The sequence below is a fragment of the Typha angustifolia genome, chromosome 5 (genome assembly GCF_048772165.1).
Source record: "Typha angustifolia cultivar Huaian chromosome 5, ASM4877216v1, whole genome shotgun sequence".
Classification (NCBI taxonomy): domain Eukaryota; kingdom Viridiplantae; phylum Streptophyta; class Magnoliopsida; order Poales; family Typhaceae; genus Typha; species Typha angustifolia.
The window spans coordinates 704226-727932 of NC_133243.1; the positions used below are offsets into that span (position 1 = coordinate 704226).

General features: G+C 39.8%; 4 protein-coding genes across 4 annotated transcripts; all 4 read left to right on the plus strand.

Moving 5' to 3' along the window:
- Positions 1-1870: 1870 nt before the first annotated feature.
- Positions 1871-3084, plus strand: LOC140760600 (xyloglucan endotransglucosylase protein 1-like). Its single transcript, XM_073097624.1, has 3 exons — positions 1871-2210; positions 2302-2495; positions 2591-3084. The coding sequence occupies exons 1-3, from the start codon at positions 1944-1946 to the stop codon at positions 2946-2948; spliced, it is 819 nt and encodes a 272-aa protein (XP_072953725.1). The 5' UTR covers positions 1871-1943; the 3' UTR covers positions 2949-3084.
- Positions 3085-4679: 1595 nt separating this feature from the next.
- LOC140760097 (xyloglucan endotransglucosylase protein 1-like) lies at positions 4680-5929 on the plus strand. The gene is made up of 3 exons (XM_073096905.1): positions 4680-5014; positions 5100-5293; positions 5380-5929. Exons 1-3 carry the CDS (start codon positions 4730-4732, stop codon positions 5735-5737), a joined length of 837 nt encoding a protein of 278 aa, XP_072953006.1. The 5' UTR covers positions 4680-4729; the 3' UTR covers positions 5738-5929.
- A 681-nt stretch (positions 5930-6610) lies between these two features.
- On the plus strand, positions 6611-7895 carry LOC140760096 (probable xyloglucan endotransglucosylase/hydrolase protein 23). The gene is made up of 3 exons (XM_073096904.1): positions 6611-6992; positions 7089-7282; positions 7367-7895. The coding sequence occupies exons 1-3, from the start codon at positions 6711-6713 to the stop codon at positions 7767-7769; spliced, it is 879 nt and encodes a 292-aa protein (XP_072953005.1). The 5' UTR covers positions 6611-6710; the 3' UTR covers positions 7770-7895.
- A 4616-nt stretch (positions 7896-12511) lies between these two features.
- Positions 12512-13795, plus strand: LOC140760614 (xyloglucan endotransglucosylase protein 1-like). The gene is made up of 3 exons (XM_073097642.1): positions 12512-12851; positions 12946-13139; positions 13237-13795. The coding sequence occupies exons 1-3, from the start codon at positions 12591-12593 to the stop codon at positions 13595-13597; spliced, it is 816 nt and encodes a 271-aa protein (XP_072953743.1). The 5' UTR covers positions 12512-12590; the 3' UTR covers positions 13598-13795.
- Positions 13796-23707: the final 9912 nt, after the last annotated feature.

Genomic DNA, 23707 nt, shown 5'->3' on the forward strand with positions numbered 1-23707 from the left:
ATCTCCAACGCCATCATCTAAAAAGGCAGTCTCCACCAAACTTTTAACTACCTGAAGACTTCAAATGTTTTATAATATACGTAATTCTATTACCATATGAACCAACTTTTCTTTTGACTTTGCTTCAATATTGGTACCTCATCAAAGTAATGTTCCTAATAATAAAGGTCTTACTCAATGGGCTTTTACCACACCATACCTCCAATAAGCTTTTACCATTATTTGTAGATGAAAGTGATTGGTTGATAAAATAGCTTACATAAGTCACCACCTCAATTCAAAACCCTTTGCCTGAATCAGCATTGGACAACATACAATATACCTACCCTTAGTAGGGTATGACTTAGGCACTCTAGCACACCATTTTGCTGACGCGTCTCTCTAATAGTAAAGTGCCACTCAATTCCTTTAGATTGATATAATTTTCTAACATAATCCGAAGTGTATTCCTTTTTGATAATTCATGAGCCCGAAGGCTAGATATAAGTTAGATAAAAAGACCAACTCTTCCTAGATACAGATGCAGTTATATTCCCCTGAACTTTTAACTATCTAGTCTATACTTCAAGCTATATATGTCGCCGAACAATTGTTCTAAACCAAACAACTGAATCGAACTAAGTCACCGAACCATCAAATAATTTCTCTATAATATTATTTCGGGTTAGAGTTGATCTTATGACCTTCTATTATGATTGGTTGGTATAATTTGAAGTGTATTCACCCCCCATCATCTAATAATGCGAGTTTCTTGATTCCTTAGCCAGTAGCATCAGTACCGGTAGCAAGGAGACGGACAGCTATTATTTGAAAAGGAAACGAAGGTAATAGCCGGGGAAGACAGCTGGCGCACTAAAGGCGGAAATCGAACTCACAGCAAGGAAGGGTGAGTCAAAGAGTAGATAGCTTACCGCGGTCCCCTTCGTCGGCATCGGGCATGCAAAGCGAAACCGCGAGGTGGGAAACGCGACCTACCAACCACACGTGTCACCTCGCCACGCGCGTAACGACACAGCGCACAGCTGCGCATCCGTGCACTTTTACGAAAAGCTCCAGATTTGACAGCTGGAAGCCCAGAGATCGAGACCGCACGTGCCAGGTAGGCTCCTGGACCACATCAACTGAACTACTTTCACGCACGCATCCATCCATCCATCCATCCATGTTTCCCTACTTCACTCCAGCTGGAAAGAAAGAAAGAAAGAAAGAAAGAAAGCTTTTTTATCATATCAGTCCCTCCCTTTTTTCAAAATTACACATCGTTTATACACGTTTAAAACAATATGGACTAATTTATAAAAATAAAAAAATCTTTCCAGCTGGCGTCATTAAAACTAGCTTTTGCAGATAAAACCCTATATTCCTATTTATTATAAACAAATCATCTGAAACGCACGTGCCAGATATCCTCCGGACCACACGAAGCCTTCTCACGTGACCGCTCCGGTTCTAGAAAAACATGCACGTAGATCGAGAAACGACCCTCGGGCTTTTGCAAATTACTACCAAATATCTTGCATTATTATAGAAAAACCACCTTCTTCGATATCTCAATTTCCTTGCCTTGGAATTCTTATAATAAGATGGTAATTTTTGCAAGAAGATCCGTTTGTTTGTTTGTAAAATAATTAATCTTAGTAAAATATATTAATACACTTATTAATTAATTAATTATGAGGGGAGGAGGCTAGCGTTGGAACATGAATGCATCAAACTGCTGCACTTTATTACTCCGTGTCATGCACACAGCTGCTGTCTCCAATCTGTAGCCAGCTCATAGAAATAAACAGTGAAAGCTTCTCTTGATCTCCATCTCTCTATCTCTATCTTTACCTCATCCTTCATCAAACTCCTATATAAACCCCCCCAAACCTAAAGGTATCTCCAACGCCACTCTCTCCCATACCTCTCAAAGAGTAATTAGTCTACTTAAAAAGTAACCCATGGCATCCAAGGTCTTACCATTTGCTCTCTTAGTAGCTTGTTCCCTTTTGGCCATTGCCTCTGCTGGCAGTTTCTTCCAGGACTTTGACATCACTTGGGGCGCTGGCCGTGGCAAGATACTAAACAATGGCCAGCTCCTCTCTCTCACCCTTGACAAAACCTCTGGCTCTGGCTTCCAGTCCAAGAAGGAGTACCTCTTTGGCAAGATCGACATGCAGATCAAGCTTGTACAAGGAAACTCTGCTGGCACTGTTACAGCATACTATGTAAGCAGTCTGATCCTCTACCTACAACTTTGTCTTTGTTGAGTTATATATATATATATATATGGTTCTGAAATCGTATGATTCATTGCAGTTATCTTCTCAAGGACCAACACATGATGAGATCGACTTCGAGTTCCTTGGGAACCTTAGTGGCGATCCATACACTCTCCACACCAATGTGTTCACCCAGGGGAAGGGGAACAGGGAGATGCAGTTCCACCTCTGGTTCGATCCCACCAAGGACTTCCACACCTACTCCATTCTCTGGAATCCAAGACATGTCATGTGAGCGAAACTAGCCACTAACTTACTACATTAAAATCTTATGTTATCTCATATTGAATGCTATGCTCATCATCGATCGTACTCTAATGTTTCAGCTTCATGGTGGACAACATACCCATCAGAGATTTCAAGAATCTGGAATCCAGAGGCATCGCATTCCCAAAGAAGCAAGCGATGAGGATCTACTCCAGCCTATGGAACGCCGATGACTGGGCTACGAGGGGTGGGCTGATCAAGACGGACTGGAGCAAAGCCCCATTCACGGCATCCTATAGAAACTTCAACGCTAAAACGAGCGCTACTTCGCCAGGTGGGGATTGGTTCTTCCAGGAGTTGGATTCGACGAGCCAGGAGAGGATGAGATGGGTGCAGAAGAACTTCATGATCTACAACTACTGCAACGACGTGAAACGCTTCCCTCAGGGCATACCGGCAGAGTGTTCCGTGGCATGAAGAAGAGAATGAAAGCAGCTAGCCATTTGTTTTTATTTATTCTTTAGTCCAGAATATATGATGGTGTACAGTAGAATAAATATATTCCCCACTTTGTCACACTTCTATAACATAATCCATGGTCATAGTTTCCGCATTCTTAACGTTATAAAACTGTTTGGTTGGGAGACTTATCTATTATCCTTGAGCGAGCTTCCCATGCAAAGAAAGGGAAGAAGGATAATTACGCATACTATCCACGGGATAGAGAAGAGAATTGGTGAAGGACTTAAACGCTGTAATTAATAGGATAGGTTCTGTGAATCCTGCAAACTAATAACTCCATTAAAAATTCGATAATTCTGGGACCACATTTCATTTAAACACTACCAGCGTCGTGCAATAATTCGTATGGTGGGGGGTAGCAAAGTGATCACCGAATCACCCATGATGCAATTCAATAGGAATAGCAATAAATAAGAATAAATTTAAATATTAATAGGAACTCCAAATATATATATATAAATAATAAATAAAGAGAATGAGATACGAAATTTACGTTGTCCGGTAATAAATACAATGTTTTCGAGTCTCCAATCTCTCCCAAATACAATAAAGGAGTGCTCTCTCTCAGAGAGCCCCCGCTCTTCATGCAAAACCTTATCTCACATTTTGTCCTAAAACCCAACAAAAAACATTTAAAGACATAACATCGAGACTCTTCATGCAAAACCTTATCTCACATTTTGTCCTAAAACCCAACAAAAAACATTTAAAGACATAACATCGAGACAAGAAATCAATAATTGTTCGAAGAGATTGACGACGTTTGAACACTCGTGCTCCGTTGAAACCCAAATCGATCAATGGTTTGTTTAAACGCCCATGCTTCTTTGGAAACCTGTTCGAATGCTGGCCCATTCCAACATCTCTAATTTTCGACGGTCTGAACGTCATCAAACGCCTCCATCTCATTCTAACGGAGATAACGTTGTTTGAATGCCAGAATATAAATCCAAAATGTTAGTAATATACAACAAATAGAACTATTTTCATGATTCGAGCTAATCTTCAACTAGCCTCTAATTTTTACAAATCAAAACTAATAGATTTTTCTAAACACCGTGAATGAATTGTTTAGTCACCATTGGAGACACATCCATATGTAATGAAGGGATTAGTACAAGATGTTCTTCAAAGTCAAACAAGAAAAGAGGTCATGCTATTAAATTAAGGATTGGATAAGAAAGCCGATGCATTTGATATATCAAATGGTGAAATAGGGCACTAATTTCAAATTGATAAATTAAAGATCCCTTCCATAGTTAGCAGTAATTTTATTATTTTGTTGGCTGTAATTTTCTATATATAAAATTCCTTTTATATGTAGAGATTTATGTTAATTGGTTATAATCCTTATCCAAGATAATTAATCAAACATGAGATTAGATTTCTAATATCATATCCCACTTGTAAACCTACTCCAATTGGCCATAGTAGTAATCTCTTTAAGATAAGCACGACTAATCCACCCTAAACCTCATGCGACAATAGATAGAGCTTGTAGCTGGCCAGATTCCAAACACCTCCATTAGAAAGTCTTTTTTGCTTCTTTTCACAGCACTACAGCTGCCTTCTCTCTGTTGACAACTCATAAGCATTATAATAGTACAAAAGAGTGAAGCATCCCACTTCCTTCCTACTTCGCATCCCATTCCATCACCTCCTATATAAACCCACCACCCTCCATACTCTCTACAACATCACTACCTCCTCCTCATTGCATTCTCCACCACTTCAACATGGCTTCCTCTTCCAATGCTCTCATGGCTCTACTGCCATTTGCTCTCTTAGCTTGTTCGTCCCTTTTCGCCATTGCCTCTGCTGGCAATTTCTACCAAGACTTCGACATCACCTGGGGTGATGGCCGTGGCAAGATTCTCAACAATGGCGATCTCCTCTCCCTCTCCCTTGACAAGACGTCTGGCTCTGGCTTCCAATCAAAGAAGGAGTACCTCTTTGGCAAGATCGACATGCAACTCAAGCTTGTACCAGGAAACTCTGCTGGCACTGTCACTGCATACTATGTGAGTAGTCAGTCCTACTAGCATTTCTACCTTACCAACTCTGTTGAAAGATTAATGGACTAATAGATAGTATGATTCGTTGCAGTTATCCTCGCAAGGAGCAACCCATGATGAGATCGATTTCGAGTTCCTTGGGAACCTTAGCGGTGATCCTTACACTCTCCACACCAATGTGTTCACCCAGGGGAAGGGGAACAGAGAGATGCAGTTCCACCTCTGGTTTGATCCCACCATGGACTTCCACACTTACTCCATCCTCTGGAATCCACAACATGTCATGTGAGTATTAATATAATATAATGCATTCTTATCTAATGATATTGAAATTTTACTATGTATGCTGAATGAATCTTTATATGTTTCAGCTTCATGGTGGACAACATACCCATCAGAGATTTCAAGAATCTGGAATCCAGAGGAATCGCATTTCCAAAGAACCAACCGATGAGGATCTACTCCAGCCTATGGAATGCAGAGGACTGGGCTACGAGGGGTGGGCTGATCAAGACGGACTGGAGCAAAGCCCCATTCACTGCATCCTATAGAGATTTCAATGCTAAAACCAGCACTAGTTCGCCTGATGCTGGTTGGTTCAACCAGCAGTTGGATTCGACGAGCCAAGAGAGGATGAAGTGGGTGCAGAGCAACTACATGATCTATAACTACTGCAGTGATGCCAAACGCTTCCCTCAGGGATTGCCAGCCGAGTGCTCTATTGCTTAAAAGAGAATCCAGCAACGAATAGAACTAGAACCCATTCTTTGATTCTTTACTCCATTTGTAATAGCAAGTACTCTTGTTTTGTTTTGTTTTGCTTCTCATTTGTAGAGCACCATCCATGATTTTGATGTCAACTAGTGAACTTCCCCAATTCTTCTCCAATTCAGAACATAACGGCTACTTATTTTGAAATAATTCTTCTATTTGGGGTCCCACTTTTTTACATTGAATACCAGTCTGTCTATGTTATAAATTTTATGGTTTGGTTAGATCTTAAAATTTAACACTATATTTCAAACTTAATCACTTATTATAAAATTTACCCAATGATTTAACTTCACATTTCATGTCAAAAATCCTTTCTCCTCCTTCCCACTACTCACCTATCTCCTTCCACAACCGATCTCATTTATAGCTTACAACAACTAAACACTCTTATCTCTAAATTAGAGGTGCAATCTACAACTAAACACTAACTAAATTTTCTCTTTAACTGGCGACCAAATGGGACCTAATGAACAATCATAAGAGTGCTGCAATCTTTTAGAAACTTCAAACTTCCTTATTGCTGCTCCATGAACTACCATAGCTAGAATCCAACTATTTTATATCTATCTACAAACTTCACTTTACAACAAAAGGAGGAAGGAAAGAAAGAAAGAAAGAAATATCTAGCTACAGTAATGGTGGAGACCACACGGCTGATGGCATTAAGCTCGACGCGACCGGCCTTAGCTGGAACCTATAAGGAAATTATAACCTTCGTCCTCATCTTCCTGCTTGCCATTAGCGCGTCAACCTACTATTTAATTTTTCTCTCCAATCTGTAGACAACTCATAGCAATCAGTGAATGGTCCTCTTCCTTCGTCCATATCTCCTTCCATCACTCCCTATGTATATAAATATATACTACCCGTTATCTAATGCTTCCACTCATCACGTCTGCTACTACTAGTACTCTACTTTTTGTATTAGATGGCATCTTCCTCTTCTAATGCTACCATGGTCTTGCCATTTGCTCTCTTAGCTTGTTGCTTTTTGGCCTTTGCGTGTGCTGGTAACCTCTACCAAGACTTTGACATCACTTGGGGTGATGGCCGTGGCAAGATCCTCAACAGTGGCGATCTCCTCTCGCTCACCCTTGACAAGACCTCTGGCTCTGGCTTCCAGTCCAAGAAGGAGTACCTCTTTGGCAAGATCGACATGCAGCTCAAGCTCGTCCCTGGAAACTCCGCTGGCACTGTTACTGCGTACTATGTGAGTAGTCCTGATCACCACCTCTATCTACCTACAACTTTGTGTTACGTTGAGCTATATAGATACATAGTTCTGAAATCGTATGATTCGTTGCAGTTATCGTCTCAAGGACCGACACATGATGAGATCGACTTCGAGTTCCTTGGGAACCTTAGTGGCGATCCGTACACTCTCCACACCAATGTGTTCACCCAGGGGAAGGGGAACAGGGAGATGCAGTTCCACCTCTGGTTCGATCCCACCAAGGACTTCCACACCTACTCCATTCTCTGGAATCCAAGACATGTCATGTGAGCACGAAACAACCTTATTAACTACATTAGTGCTACTTATCTCGTATTGAATGCTATGCTCATCGTACATCAATGTTTCAGCTTCATGGTGGACAGCATACCCATCAGAGATTTCAAGAATCTGGAATCCAGAGGCATTGCATTCCCAAAGAAGCAAGCGATGAGGATCTACTCCAGCCTATGGAACGCCGATGACTGGGCTACGAGGGGTGGGCTGATCAAGACGGACTGGAGCAAAGCTCCATTCACGGCATCGTATAGAAACTTCAATGCAAATGCTTGCATTTGGGCTTCGGGAACTTCGAGGTGTCCGCTGACCAAGACGACCGCCGGTTCTGCCGGCGGCGACTGGTTCGACCAGGAGTTGGATTCGACGAGCCAAGCGAGGATGAGGTGGGTGCAGAAGAGCTACATGATCTACAACTACTGCACCGATGTGAAGCGATTCCCGCAAGGATTGCCCGCAGAGTGCAGCGTAGCGTGATGAACAAGAAACTGGAACCAAAGTGGTTCATATTGTTTACTACGAAGCCCCTCCCATACTCCTTGTTGTCTCAGTTTTGAAACATAAATCGATCTCTGTTACATAAATAAAACATTGTTGCTCTAAGACCTGGTTTTCTCAACAAGACTTTAAAGGTTATTCGATTCATAACAAGAAGATGAGAGAGTATGGGGCATATCAATATCATTACAATAGATAAGTAGAGAAGATAGATAGTGTGGAGATCATCATTAAACCCATTTGAATATTTATAGAATTGAGATTCTAGAAAGCAAAATTTTAACTTATCCATTCAAACAAGAGCAATTTTTTGTGACCGTTCAAATGCCTAATAGAGCCCATTTTTTTAAAAATATTTGAAAGAGATTTTGGGGCTTCCTAGCCCTTTTTGATCATTTATATTTTCATTGGTGAGGATTTTGGCGAGCAGACCTATATAAAAATTCTAGGATCTTGAGAGAAAAGGGAAGAGTTTATTATTGTCCAAATTAACTTCATTACCAAAGTTACAACATGAAGATCTCATACATTTATTTGTTCATTTGCATCAATGCCTCAAAATAGCACTAAGACATGGGTATGAGTAATTTATTGTGAGGCCCAACAGACAAGAAGAACTTCAGCTATTAGTATTCGGCATTGAAAAGTGGAATGGGTTCTAAGCTATCTTGTATCTATAATTTACAATGCAATAATTTTTTAGGATTAAATAATTTTACCACCATATGCTTATGTCTAAAATTACTTTACCACTAGTACTTCAAAAAGTTTCAAATTAGTTTTTATACTTATGACTAAATTAAGATTGTTAGTTTTTCTATCAAATTTAACTAAGTATGATAGCTATTTTAGTTATTTAGCAGCATTATTTTAAAAACTACATATCTTGTCTAATAAACATAATGAAGGTATTTTGATTATTTTAGTGTCGTTTAGTTAAATTTATTATATGATCACGCTCCGATAACTAGATCTTCTTGGCCGACTCTAAGGTTAGGTAGAGAATGACGATACAATCGAGTCGTGGGGTGATGATGGTAGTTGCGGTTAGCTAGGTAATGATGGTGGATTATGGATGGCAATGGGGGTGGTAATGATGATAATAAGGTAACCAACGAAAGGAAGGAGGGGGAGAAGGTTTTTTGGTCCTAAGGGACTAGGGAGAACAATTGGTTGATAGAGGCTAGAGGACGATGACACTAAGTCAGTTGTGGGACGAGGGAGTTAGGGTTGAGAGAGGGAGGGAGATAGTAAGGCAAGAGATAGTTTTTCCAATTCGACATTGTTACTAGTCAGATTTGGATGTAAAAAGATTGTGATACTTTAGTAGTGGTAGAATTGTGAGTTAGGGTTCCAATGGTTCTGATTTTATGAGACTTTAATGTCTAGATGAAAAGATATTAAAAAATAGTAGAGCAAAGTCAAATAGGTTAGAGTAGTAAAAAAACTGACGTTGCGGCGATCGTCGAAGGGTGGCGGATCGCCAAGGGTGGTGGTGGACAACCGTAAGGTAGGGTGGCTGTTGGTGGAGGAAGATAACTAGAGTTTGAAAGCTTGAGAGGTTCTAAGACTATGATCTATTCTTAGAAAGATAAGGATAATCTAAAAGCTACAGTAAAGATAAAGATGAGATATTGAAATAGCTTAACTTAATCTTCAATCCACGACTTGCCTAATCAACACATGACTACTTCTATTTATAGGAGTAAAGTCCTACCAGATCAGATCCACATACGGATTATCCAATTTATTTAAAATTTAAAATAATAAGATAAATCTAACTAACTTAACTCGACTATACTTGACTCAACTTAACCCATGTGGTCGAATCGTATCAAACAACCAAAGTCGATGCACACCATAATGCTATATAGGTGGCTACCGGTCCCTAGTCGGTTTGGCTAATCCCACCAATTAATCCAACTTAATTTAACTTAACCAAATAGCAATTAACTAAAACATAATGACTAAAGTGCAAATATAATAAGCAAAATGCGAAATGAAGTTATTAGAGATCTAATCCCATATGGTCCAATGCAAGGTGGCTTGGTGAAGCTCAAACAGTATAATTCCACCACACTTCTACCATCTTATCCTCAAGCTGCGAAAAATGGGGAAGTAATCTAAGATGTCTCACTCGAGCTCCCAAGTGGACTCTCGTTGGCGAGTCATCCCAACCATTCGATCAGTATATCGGTCTATATGGTGTTTTTTTCATTGGCCCAAGACTTAGATCGACAGAACAGGGTTGCTGTCCTCCATCGGCTAGGGTAAAAATGGGCCAGCTACTTAATCGGGTCTAATTCAGGCCTTGAACATTGACAAGTGGAAACATGGGGTGGATGTTGGTGATGATTCAAATGCCTAATATAAGCCATTTTTGAAAAATATTTGAAAGAGATTTTGGGGCTTCCTCATCCTATTTAATCACTTATATTATGAAAATGAATGTTATTTCATTGGTGAGGATTTTGGCCAGCAGACCTACATAAAAATTCTAGGATCATGGGAGAAAAGGAAAGATACAACATGAAGATATCAGACATTTATTTGTTCATTTGCATCAATGTCTCAGAGTAGTGAGACATAGGCATGAGTAATTTATTGCGAGGACTGTAAGCTATTAATTTACAATGCAATAATTTTGTAGGATTAAATAAATTTACCATATAGTACTTATGTCCAAAATTACTTTATCATTAGTATTTCAAAAAGTCTCAAATCAGTCTTCATACTTATGACTAAAATAAGACGGTTAGTTTTTCTATCAAATTTAACTAAGTGGATTATGGATGGTAACGAGGGTGGTAATGGTGATAATAAGATAACCAATGAGAGGAAGAAAAGGGAGAAGGTCACCGGCCCGAAGAGACTAGGGAGAACATTTGGTCGATAGAGGCTAGAGGACAACGATGTTGAGTCAATTATGGGAGGAGGGAGTTGGGGTTGAGAGAGGGAGTGAGATAGTTTTTCCAATTCAACAACCAAAGTCGGTGCACACCATAATGCTATATAGGTGGATATTCGTCTCTAGCCAATTGGGCTAACTCCGTCGATTAACCCAACTTAACTTAACCAAATAGCAATTAACTAAAACATAAGGACTAAAGTGCAAATATAATAAGCAAAATGCGAAATGAAGATAATAGAGATTTAATCCCATTTGGTCCAATGTGAGGTGGCTTGGTCAAGCCCAAACAGTATCATTCCATCACGCTTCCAGCCTTCCACCACCTTGTTCTCAAGTTATAAAATTGGGGAAGTAATCTAAAATGCCTGACTCGAGCTGCCAAGTGAACTCGTTTGCGGATCGTCCTAACCACTCGATCAGGATCTCAGTCTCTAATTGGGCTCCATGGTGTTTCCTTTATCGACCTAAGACTTAGACCGTCACAACTGGATTACCTATTGATAGGTGGGAACATAGGGTGGATATCGGTGACCATTCAAATGCCCATTAGAGCCCAGTTTTTTTTTAAATATATGAAAGATATTTTGGGACTTCCTAGTCCTTTTTAATCACTTATATTACGAAATTGAATGTTATTTTGTTCACGAGGATTTTAGAGAGCATATATACATAAAAATATATGATCTTGAGAGAAAAAAAGAAAAAAATTATTATTGTCCGAATTAATATCATCATCAAAGCTACAACATAAAGAACTCATACATTCTATACTCGTTCATTTGCATCAATATCTCGAAGTAGTACTAAGTGGGGTCTAGTGGAACGGATCGTAAGTTAAGTTAATTTGTATCTATAATTTAGAATGTAATAATTTAAAACTTTGAGGAAGATATAAAAATTTAGTTCGACTAGATTTAGAGATACAGATGAGTGTTCAGTCAAATTTGCACATTAATTCATCTTGATTTCTTATTTTTTTTCAGACTTTATTATTGTTTATAAGATCTACATATCTTAATTAAGATTTTGGTCAATTAGTTTACTAACAACAAGATGATGTGCTTATGTCCATAATAAGTTCTAGAAGACTCCACCAAGGCACGCTTCTTTCATCACTAAAGTTAAATGAGGCGTGATAAATGATAAAAGTTAGACAGAATGCTAAGACCCACTTGGCCCAATGAATGAAGAAGCTTCCATGTCACTACCCACCAATAAGTTTTTATTTTATTTTATTTATTATTATTTATACCCAAAAAATCAAACTATTTTTATATTTCATATAATTACTCTTTTTTTTTATTTTACTTTGTAAACCTAGCTAAATCTACTTATATAACATATTTATTTTTTAAAAAAAAATTAAAAAAAATTAGTTTTCTCTTAAATATAATTTTACTTTTTTACTCTCTAACAATCAAACACTTATTCATTATATATATTCATTATATATATATATATGGTTTCTATAAAAGGTGCGTTGAATGTGGTCAACCGAGGAGTGCTCATTATTCCAAAACAAAAGCACAGACAAAATGGGATTCAATGTGCCAGGACAGGTGGCGTGCATCGGGCGGCCCGTCGGACCGACCAGAATGGAATCCCAACCCCACTTCCTCCTCTGTCTCAAATGGAAGCAGCTCTCTTCCTTCCTTCCTCTACTCCTCAGAGCTACTTTTATTTTCTTTTTATTTTCTTTTTATTTGCCGCGTTGCTGCGTCTAACACGCCTCTTTCCTCCTTCCCCTGTCGCCAGCTCATCCCAATCATATCCACCATCTCATTGTCACCTATAAATTCCCACCATCCATTGCTCTACCCTTCATCATTCCCATCCACATCTCTCCTCCTCTTTCTCTCACTCAATTCTACTACAACTAGTTCCTGACAATGGCTTCACTAGTCCCTCTCTTGGTGCTCATCATCTCTTTGATCGCGATGGCACACGCTGGCAACTTCTACCAAGACTTTGACATCACTTGGGGTGACGGCCGTGGCAAGATCCTCAACAATGGCGAACTCCTTACTCTCACCCTTGACCATACCTCTGGCTCTGGCTTCCAGTCCAAGAAGGAGTACCTCTTTGGCAAGATCGACATGCAGCTCAAGCTCGTCCCTGGAAACTCCGCTGGCACTGTTACTGCGTACTATGTGAGTAGTCCTGATCACCACCTCTATACCTACAGCTTTGTCTTACGTTGAGTTATATAGATACATAGTTCTGAAATCGTATGATTCATTGCAGTTATCGTCTCAAGGACCGACACATGATGAGATCGACTTCGAGTTCCTTGGGAACCTTAGTGGCGATCCTTACACTCTCCACACCAATGTGTTCACCCAGGGGAAGGGGAACAGGGAGATGCAGTTCCACCTCTGGTTCGATCCCACCAAGGACTTCCACACCTACTCCATTCTCTGGAATCCAAGACACGTCATGTGAGCACGAAACTAGCCACTAACTTACTACATTAAAATCTTATGTTATCTCATATTGAATGACATGCTCATCATCGATCGTACTCTAATGTTTCAGATTCATGGTGGACAACATACCCATCAGAGATTTCAAGAATCTGGAATCCAGAGGCATCGCATTCCCAAAGAAGCAACCGATGAGGATCTACTCCAGCCTATGGAACGCCGATGACTGGGCTACGAGGGGTGGGCTGATCAAGACGGACTGGAGCAAAGCTCCATTCACGGCATCGTATAGAAACTTCAATGCTCTGACCAGCAGCACCAGTTCGCCTGGTGGGGATTGGTTCAACCAGGAGTTGGATTCGACGAACCAAGAGAGGATGAGGTGGGTGCAGAAGAACTACATGATCTACAACTACTGCACCGATGTGAAGCGATTCCCTCAAGGATTGCCCACTGAGTGCAGCATAGCGTGATGGATGTACAAACAGGAAGGAAAAGGAATAGCTAGCAAGCAGTCATTCTTTAATATTTGTTGTGTCGTTTTTGGTTCATAATTTAAGTACCGAGGGGAGGCACCAATACTCCTTGTTGTCTAAGTTTTGAAACATAAATGTGTGTAATTATGCTTTCTCTGTTACATAAATAAAATATTATTTCTCATTTAATTTTTACCCAAGTGTGTCACTAAGCTTACATAATGTCAATTACAGAATAGATATTCTTCTTTCTTATTCTTAAAATAAGGTTTAATTATAGAAATAACTATTTTTTATATTCACTTATATTTTAAAATAAAGTATAATAATTATTTTTGATGTGATATAAAGTTACGGAAAAAAAATAGAAAAATATATTTTATTTTTTATAAACTTGCCATATTTAATAATTATTATTTCACCTTGGAGAGGTTAGAAAAGCCTCATGGTCTATGTCAAATGGCAAAAGGTCTGACCTTGATGGTTTCCAAGTTGATAGGCCTTATGGTTCTGGCCTTGATAGTTTTATTGGAATGTTGTTGGTTCTGACCTTTTGGACTCTTTGATGCATTTCTAAAATATTGAATTTTTGCTCCTACTATAGGGGCAAGCTTATTTAGCTTTTATTCCAAAACCTTATAGCCCAGTTAAGATTGTAGATTTTAAGCCCATCTCCTTCCACAATGTGAACTACCGTATCCTTGCTAAGCTCTTAGTAGGTTGGATCAAACCCTTTTTGCCAAATATGATTTGTTCTGAGTAGACGACCCTCATGGGTGATAGGCACATTCATAATAATATAGCGCTTGCTCATGAAATTACTCACTTCATTAGCTCTGCTACTTGCAAAAAGGATTATATTATGATTAACGTAGACTTAGAAAAAGCTTTTGATCGGTTGGATTGGTCTTCTATTTATAATGCTATGATTGCTATGAAATTTTCCTGACTAATTGGATCTTGGCTTGTATTTCCTATGCTTATTAACGGCTTCCCTTCGGATTGGTTTAAGGGCAAGAGGGTGATTCGTCAAGGGGACTGTCTCTCACTTATCTTTTAATTATGATCTTTGAGATTTTCATCGGTCTTCTTAAGCACGAGAGCTCCTTGGGCCGTGTCGAGCCCCTCTGTATAGGGGGGACGTGGCCATCGGGCACATAATGTATGTCGACGACCTCCTGCTTATCGTCAAGGCTTGTCCTCAAGTTAATTTTGCTCTTATTTCTATGTTTGACAACTATAAGAGAATTACCAATTTATGAATCAATATGAATAAGTCTAAAATTTTTTACCCTAATAAAATCCTGTCATTCATGCGTACTACTATATTTAGTAATCTTTACATGCATACCGAGACGTTTCCCTTCAAGTACTTGGGATACAAGATTTCCCCCAACAGATTGCTTATTGGGGACCATGAGAATTTTCTTACTAAAATTAACATAAAGTTCACCGGCTGTAAAAGAACTTGCTTAATGCAGGCTGGAAGAGTTATCTTAATTAACTTTGTCCTAAACTCGATGCCTATACATCTTATGTCCTCCACTTGAACCCTTTTTGTTGTGGCGGATAGGATTGCTAAGATTTTGAGCAACTTTCTCTGTGATAATAAATGCTTTGTGAAAGGCCTCAATCTTATTTGCCACGATACGGTTACCAATCAAGCATAAGAGTGGTGGTGGTTTAGCAATTCAAGACCTACGCACAATAATGGTGTCTCTAATGGCTAAGAATATCCATAAAATTTTTAATGGTGGCAATTGAAAAAAAACCTAGACACGCGTATGTATCTAAACCCTGGGTAATAATTTCTGAAAAACCCCTAGACACACGTATGTATCTAACCTCTAGGCAATGATATTTCTCGTTCGCTTAAGTAAAAGTCGGAAGAAATATTAAAAACGAAAGTAGAGATGAACGCCAAGATTTTAACGTGGAAAACCCAAACGAGAAAAAACCACGGATCCAAACTCAGATCAAAACCAATCACTATGATAGTAGCAGTTACAAGACTGACTCACAAAACAACCCGTCGATCCAAACGACTTTGTTCCTCTTAGTCTTGATCGCTAGAACCCACGATTCACTGCTTCTTGTGATTGAAGTCCAATCTCAGTAGCCCTCGAGATTGATCTTTCGTCTAGATAGCCTTTAAGACGAAAGATTAAGATTTGTAGATGCGAATGGCCTTGTTTGTTGAAGAACCGATGTAGCCTCCAAAAAGTCTCCTTGAATAATCTTCTTCAACTGCCCTACGTTAGGGCAACACTATCCTTATATATAATCTCCAAGATAGAGCCAAATCCAAGTCATATTCGTACTCACGAAAATCCAATAAATTGCAAACTTCATAGGTGCGTTCGAACGCGGCCTGAGTGCGTTCGAACGGCCTAACTTAATCTCAGGTGCGTTTGAACGGGCCCAAGTGCGTTCGAACGCGACAGCTTGAATTCTTCAGGTTGCGTTCGAACGCGTTTGTGAACGCTACTCTCGGTCTGTGTGAACGGAGTACCCGCGTTCGAACGCGTTTGTGAACGCGGCTCTCTGTCTGTGTGAACGCAGTGCCCGCGTTCGAACGCGCTTGTGAACGCGACTGTCTGTCTGTGTGAACACAGTGCCCGCGTTCGAACGTGCTTGTGAACGTGGCTCTCTGTCTGTGTGAACGCAGATTTCGCGTTCGAACTCGTTTGTGAACGCACTGCGTTCGAACGCGTTTGTGAACACGGTGTGAACTCAACAGCTTTTCTCCAATAACCTTGCAATTCTTCAAACCAGAGATATTCTAGACTTGTGTAAAGCTCATATACATGAAAGAATACACTTAGAATATTTTGTACACAATTGCCAACAAATAAAAACCTAACAATTTCAACCATTTGCTTAAGTAAATATACGGAATAAATACCAAAGAGTAAAGCAAAGATGAACGCTAAGATTTTTAAGTAGAAAAACCCAAACGAAAAAAAACTATAGATCCAAACTCGGATCAAAACCAATTACTAAACTTATAGCAGTTACAAGACTGACTTACAAAACAACCCGTTGATCTCCACGACTTTGTTTTCCTCAATTTTAATTGATAGAGTCTGCGATTCACCGCTTCCCATGATTGATCTTTAATCTCAGTAACTCTCGAGATTGATCCTTCATCTAGATAACCTTTAAGACGATAGCTTGGTGTGTTGTAGAAGAGACGTACCTTTTGGTAGAAAAATATTGTAACCTCAAGAACTCCTTATTAAGAGTAATCACCAACCTCCTTAGGGTCTGGGCATCCCAACCCATAATTTTGCATATTATATGGGTGCGTCCAAACACGGTCTGAGTGCATTCAAACGTGCCTACTTGTTCTCTAAGGTGTGTTCGGACGCAACCTAAGTGCGTTTGAACGCGCTGACTTAATTTTCACATGAGTTCGAACGCGCAAATACACTCCTCTATATGTGTGAACACGCTGTGAACGTATGCAGGGTGCATTTGAATGGCCCGAGAGTGCATTTGAATGGCCCGAGAGTGCGTTTGAACAACCAATATGTGTTTTCTATATTTGCGAACACCCGAACCCACATTCGAATGGCTAGAACGTGTTCTCTATAGTTGCGAACGCTTGAACTTGTGTTCAAACTGCCAGAATGCGTTCTCTGTATTTACAAACGCTTAAACCTACGTTCGAACATGATTTGGGTGAGTTCGAACGCGATGCAAATGTAGTGACTTTTCTTCTCTCGATTTTTAAATTCTTCAATCCGAATACTTTCAAAATTGTATAAATGCTCTTGTACATGAATAAAAGCTCTTAGATTATTTTATACATAATTGTCAACACTAAAAATCTAATAGCAATGACTTTTGGGCCAGAGTGATAAGGGCCTACTATGGGGTTCCTCATCCTTGGGCTAAAAGGAGCCCAAAAAATTGCTCTTAGGATAGAAACTTGTGATATTGGCTTTAAAAGAGCTCATAGGAGGCCTACTTAGATGCATTCGTAATGGTAGGTGTAACAACCCAATCCAAAATAAAAAATAAAATAAATAAAAAATATCTTTGCATGGGCACGACGTGGCCGGCCACAGTGTGACCGGCCTCGTGCCCATGCAGTAGGGCTGCGTGGGGGAGGTGCCACGCAACCCCCCCCTCACGTCGCCGCAGCCAATCGGCTGCGGCCATCTGGCAGCGACGGGCCCCAGCGCCGTCGCAGCGACCGCCAACCTCCCACCGCCTTCCCTTTCTCTCTTTAAATCTCTCTCTCTTTCTCTCTCGTTTGGTCTCTCTCTCTTTAAACCTCTCTCTCTCTCTCTCTCATCGAGGCCGGCCTATCGTCGCCGTCGCCGCCGCCACCTCCGCGAGCTTCGGTGAGCTCCTTTCTCTCCCTCTCTCTCCATCTCTCTCTCTCTCACTCTCTCTCTCTCTCTCTCTCTCTCTCTCTCTCTTCCTCTCTCTCTCTCTCTTCCTCTCTCTCTCTCTCTCTCTCTCGCTCACACCTGAGCTCGGGCACGTCGGAACCGAGCCGCCGGTGAGAGGTCGGCCGCTGGCTGGCCAGCAGCGGCCGGTGCCCTCCCCGCCGACCCGGTTCCGCAGTTCCCTCCCCTCCTCCCTTCTTCTTCTTCTTCTTTCTTTCTTTCTCTCTTTTTCTCTTCCCTCCTCAGCTTCCACTTCTTCTTTTCTGCACAGTGCTGGGCCGAGCCCAGCACTATAGTAGTGTTTTAATTATTTATTTATTTATTTAATTGATGTTATTTATTTATGTTTTTCCTTCTTAATTAATGCAAATAGATTATTTAGACATTAAATATTTTAATAATAATATATTCTTCAATAAGATTAGTATTAATTGTAATTTGTATAATCAATGATTAATTAGGTATAAATATAAGTAATACTCATTTTTATTTATTTATATCTCTATTAGATTAATATATAGATTTGTAAATTATAATTATCAAATTTATATATACCAATATTTTTATGAGATACATTTTAAATAATTCTAATAATTTATTATACATTATTATTTTGTAACAAATAAGATAATGACTACATAGTCCCAAATTAATCAAGATATAATTTAATTATAATTAGGTTTTCATCTATATTTATATTTTATTTATAATAAAAATCTAGCCAATTATAAAATTAAGTAGAAATTCTAAAATCTAATAAATCATCATATTTTACTCGAACGGATTATAATGGGAAAGCATGAAATGTGATTAATAGGATAGTTGATAGAAAGCGTGAGGATACCCGAGTGGGCGCGAGGGTTAGGGCGTGCCTGGAGATGATTGATCGCTCGACATAGTCGCGATCCTGTTGGTCTTACGTCTGAAGTCGTTAGTCTGTGTGCGCAGCAGACATTCGGACACATGCCGTTCTCTAGGGCATTTGTGGCGAGTTATCCTCACGAGGTTTCTATCAACTATGTGGGTGCCCGGTCTGGATGGATGTTGATACCCTAGCGGGTGGCGGGGTATTACTCTTAGGATAGAAACTTGTGATATTAGCTTTAAAAGAGCTCATAGGAGGCCTACTTAGATGCATTCGTAATGGTAGGTGTAACAACCCAATCCAAAATAAAAAATAAAAAAAATAAAAAATAAATAAAAAATATCTTTGCATGGGCACGACATGGCCGGCCACCGTGTGACCGGCCTCGTGCCCATGCAGTAGGGCTGCGTGGGGGAGGTGCCACGCAACCCCCCCTCACGTCGCCGCAGCCAACCGGCTGCGACCATCTGGCAGCGGCGGGCCCCAGTGCCGCCGCAGCCACCGCCAACCTCCCACCGCCTTCCCTCTCTCTCTTTAAATCTCTCTCTTTCTCTCTCTCTCTCTCTCTCTCTCTCTCTCTCTCTCTCTCTCTCTCTCATCGAGGCCGGCCTATCGTCGCCGTCGCCGCCGCCACCTCCGCGAGCTTCGGTGAGCTCCTTTCTCTCCCTCTCTCTCCATCTCTCTCTCTCTCTCTTCCTCTCTCTCTCTCTCTTTCGCTCTCTCTCTCTCTCTCTCTCGCTCACACCTGAGCTCGGGCACGTCGGAACCAAGCCGCCGGTGAGAGGCCGGCCGCTAGCTGGCCAGCAGCGGCCGGTGCCCTCCCCGCCGACCCGGTTCCGTAGTTCCCTCCCCTCCTCCCTTCTTCTTCTTCTTCTTCTTCTTCTTTCTTTCTTTCTCTCTTTTTCTCTTCCCTCCTCAGCTTCCACTTCTTCTTTTCTACACAGTGCTGGGCCGAGCCCAGCACTATAGTAGTGTTTTAATTATTTATTTATTTATTTAATTGATGTTATTTATTTATGTTTTTCCTTCTTAATTAATGCAAATAGATTATTTAGACATTAAATATTTTAATAATAATATATTCTTCAATATGATTAGTATTAATTGTAATTTGTATAATCAATGATTAATTAGGAATAAATATAAGTAATACTCATTTTTATTTATTTATATCTCTATTAGATTAATATATAGATTTGTAAATTATAATTATCAAATTTATATATACCAATATTTTTATGAGATACATTTTAAATAATTCTAATAATTTATTATACATTATTATTTTGTAACAAATAAGATAATGACTACATAGTCCCTAATTAATCAAGTTATAATTTAATTATAATTAGGTTTTTATCTATATTTATATTTTATTTATAATAAAAATCTAGCCAATTATAAAATTAAGTAGAAATTCTAAAATCTAATAAATCATCATATTTTACTCGAACGGAATATAATGGGAAAGCATGAAATGTGATTTATAGGATAGTTGATAGAAAGCGTGAGGATACCCGAGTGGGCGCGAGGGTTAGGGCGTGCCTAGAGATGATTGATCGCTCGACATAGTCGCGATCCTGTTGGTCTTACGTCTGAGGTCGTTAGTCTGTGTGCGCAGCAGACATTCGGACACATGCCGTTCTCTAGGGCATATGTGGCGAGTTATCCTCACGAGGTTTCTATCAACTATGTGGGTGCCCGGTCTGGATGGATGTTGATACCCTAGCGGGTGGTAGGGTATTGCTCTTAGGATAGAAACTTGTGATATTGGCTTTAAAAGAGCTCATAGGAGGCCTACTTAGATGCATTCGTAATGGTAGGTGTAACAACCCAATCCAAAATAAAAAATAAAAAAAATAAAAAATAAATAAAAAATATCTTTGCATGGGCACGATGTGGCCGGCCACAGTGTGATCGGCCTCGTGCCCATGCAGTAGGGCTGCGTGGGGGAGGTGCCACGCAACCCCCCCTCACGTCGCCGCAGCCAACCGGCTGCGGCCATCTGGCAGCGGCGGGCCCCAGCGCCGCCGCAGCCACCGCCAACCTCCCACCGCCTTCCCTTTCTCTCTTTAAATTTCTCTCTCTCTCTCTCGTTTGGTCTCTCTCTCTTTAAACCTCTCTCTCTCTCTCATCGAGGCCGGCCTATCGCCGCCGTCGCCGCCACCACCTCCGCGAGCTTCGGTGAGCTCCTTTCTCTCCATCTCTCTCTCTCTCTTCCTCTCTCTCTCTCTCTCGCTCACACCTGAGCTCGGGCACGTCGGAACCGAGCCGCCGGCGAGAGGTCGGCCGCTGGCTGGCCAGCAGCGGCCGGTGCCCTCCCCGTCGACCCGGTTCCGCAGTTCCCTCCCCTCCTCCCTTCTTCTTCTTCTTCTTCTTTCTTTCTTTCTTTCTCTCTTTTTCTCTTCCCTCCTCAGCTTCCACTTCTTCTTTTCTACACAGTGCTGGGCTCGGCCCACCACTGTAGCAGGCAGTGCTGGGCCGAGCCCAGCACTATAGCTATGTTTTAATTAATTATTTATTTATTTAATTGATGTTATTTATTTATGTTTTTCCTTCTTAATTAATGCAAATAGATTATTTAGACATTAAATATTTTAATAATAATATATTCTTCAATATGATTAGTATTAATTGTAATTTGTATAATCAATGATTAATTAGGTATAAATATAAGTAATACTCATTTTTATTTATTTATATCTCTATTAGATTAATATATAGATCTGTAAATTATAATTATCAAATTTATATATACCAATATTTTTATGAGATACATTTTAAATAATTCTAATAATTTATTATACATTATTATTTTGTAACAAATAAGTTAATGACTACATAGTCCCTAATTAATCAAGTTATAATTTAATTATAATTAGGTTTTTATCTATATTTATATTTTATTTATAATAAAAATCTAGCCAATTATAAAATTAAGTAGAAATTCTAAAATCTAATAAATCATCATATTTTATTCGAACGGATTATAATGGGATAAACAACTAACTTTATGTTACTTAAACATTTTCAGATCCCGAACCCCTTATTTGAGACCCCTGGGATACGTGGTTTGTATCTTCTGATCAGTGTGAGTAGTCTTATCCCCTAGATCCCTTTCTCAAATTAGGTTATATGATATATTATGTACATGCATGTTTTGGCCTCCAGCATGATTATATGACTTTATCTAGAGATGATTACAGTCGAGCATATTTTATCATACATATAATTAGGTTGATCTTGGATATGAGTATGATGATGATAAATAGAGATGATGAGATATGATTATACTGTGGTGAAGTTATGTCTAATTGATTTGTAGCATGGGTATGCATATAATAGATGAGCATGAGTATGCATGTGTTGACTATATAGTTGGAGACTACATTGCATCATTTTTCTCTTGATTTCTATTCCACCTAAATTCCTGTGATGCATTGACTTGTTATCGTACTGGATGTATGCATATGATCTGTCATTTAGAAGGAAAGCATAAAATATGATTGATAGGATAGTTGATAGAAAGCGTGAGAATACCCGAGTGGGCGCGAGGGTTAGGGCGTGCCTGGAGATGATTGATCGCTCGACATAGTCGCGATCCTGTTGGTCTTACGTCTGAAGTCGTTAGTCTGTGTGCGCAGCAGACATTCGGACACATGCCGTTCTCTAGGGCATATGTGGCGAGTTATCCTCACGAGGTTTCTATCAACTATGTGGGTGCCCGGTCTGGATGGATGTTGATACCCTAGCGGGTGGCGGGGTATTGCTCTTAGGATACTCCCGCCACCCGCTAGTCATGCTTCCACAAAAACTATTTACTGCCACAGTGGTCCACAACCCTCTCATGTTAGATCCCTTCCTAGAAAGGCTAGATTTCAAAAATCTTTGGTCAATATACATCACATATGATTGTATTTAATATCATAGCATTGTCATGATCGAAAATATATCATATTTGAGTGAAAGCTTATGCTAGGATCATATGAAATGGTGACCTATTTATTCATCTGGCGAAGATTATGTATTCTTACTCAGTCTATGACATGTTATCCATATTTCAGATCTGTATCCTTGATGACACGATTGAGTTACTCATTCATGACATGATACTCTTTCTGATTCATACTATCCAGTACATGATTAACTCTCTGTTTGGCATCACTGATTCGGGGTAAGGTCTATTCACTGAGCCTTTTGCTCATGACTCTCTTTATTTCTTTTCTAACCCCCTCAGATATGTGGTACGTGATAGCGACTTGAGAAGATATTTTAGAGTGATGATGAGGTGAGCTATAGATGCGAGATAGTATAGATGATAGTTTATCTAGAAATTGAGTTGTACTAGTATTTGATATTTGTACTCTTTTGTATTAGACGATGATTTGTATAGTACAGGTCGAATCATAGTGTACCCTTGTATTAGTTATTTTAGTTGTATCTTGATGGTTTGTTGTGGCCTGTGTGGGTCCTGCCAGATTATGTGGCGGTCTAGTGTATATTATTGTGGACTTTGATATTCATATGTTAACAGGTTTATTTGGTTAAGAGTATGACCTTTATTTGGTGATGGATTATGTAATCATGGATATGTTAGCAGGTGTTATTTGATGATGTCATGATTGCCAATGTGCTTGTAATGTATCTCATTCAGTGACGGGCCCCGCCCGACCTGTCGCGTGCGCCGTGCCGTGTGGGCGCGTGTGCGTGCACGTAAGGTCAACATTGATAGTTCTTTCTTAAGCCGAGAGAAAATCACGAGCTTCATGGTTCGCAATCTAATTGTGCTCCTCTCTATGCAGGTGCCCGATGTGACTAGTACAACTCGATCCTAATCATCAA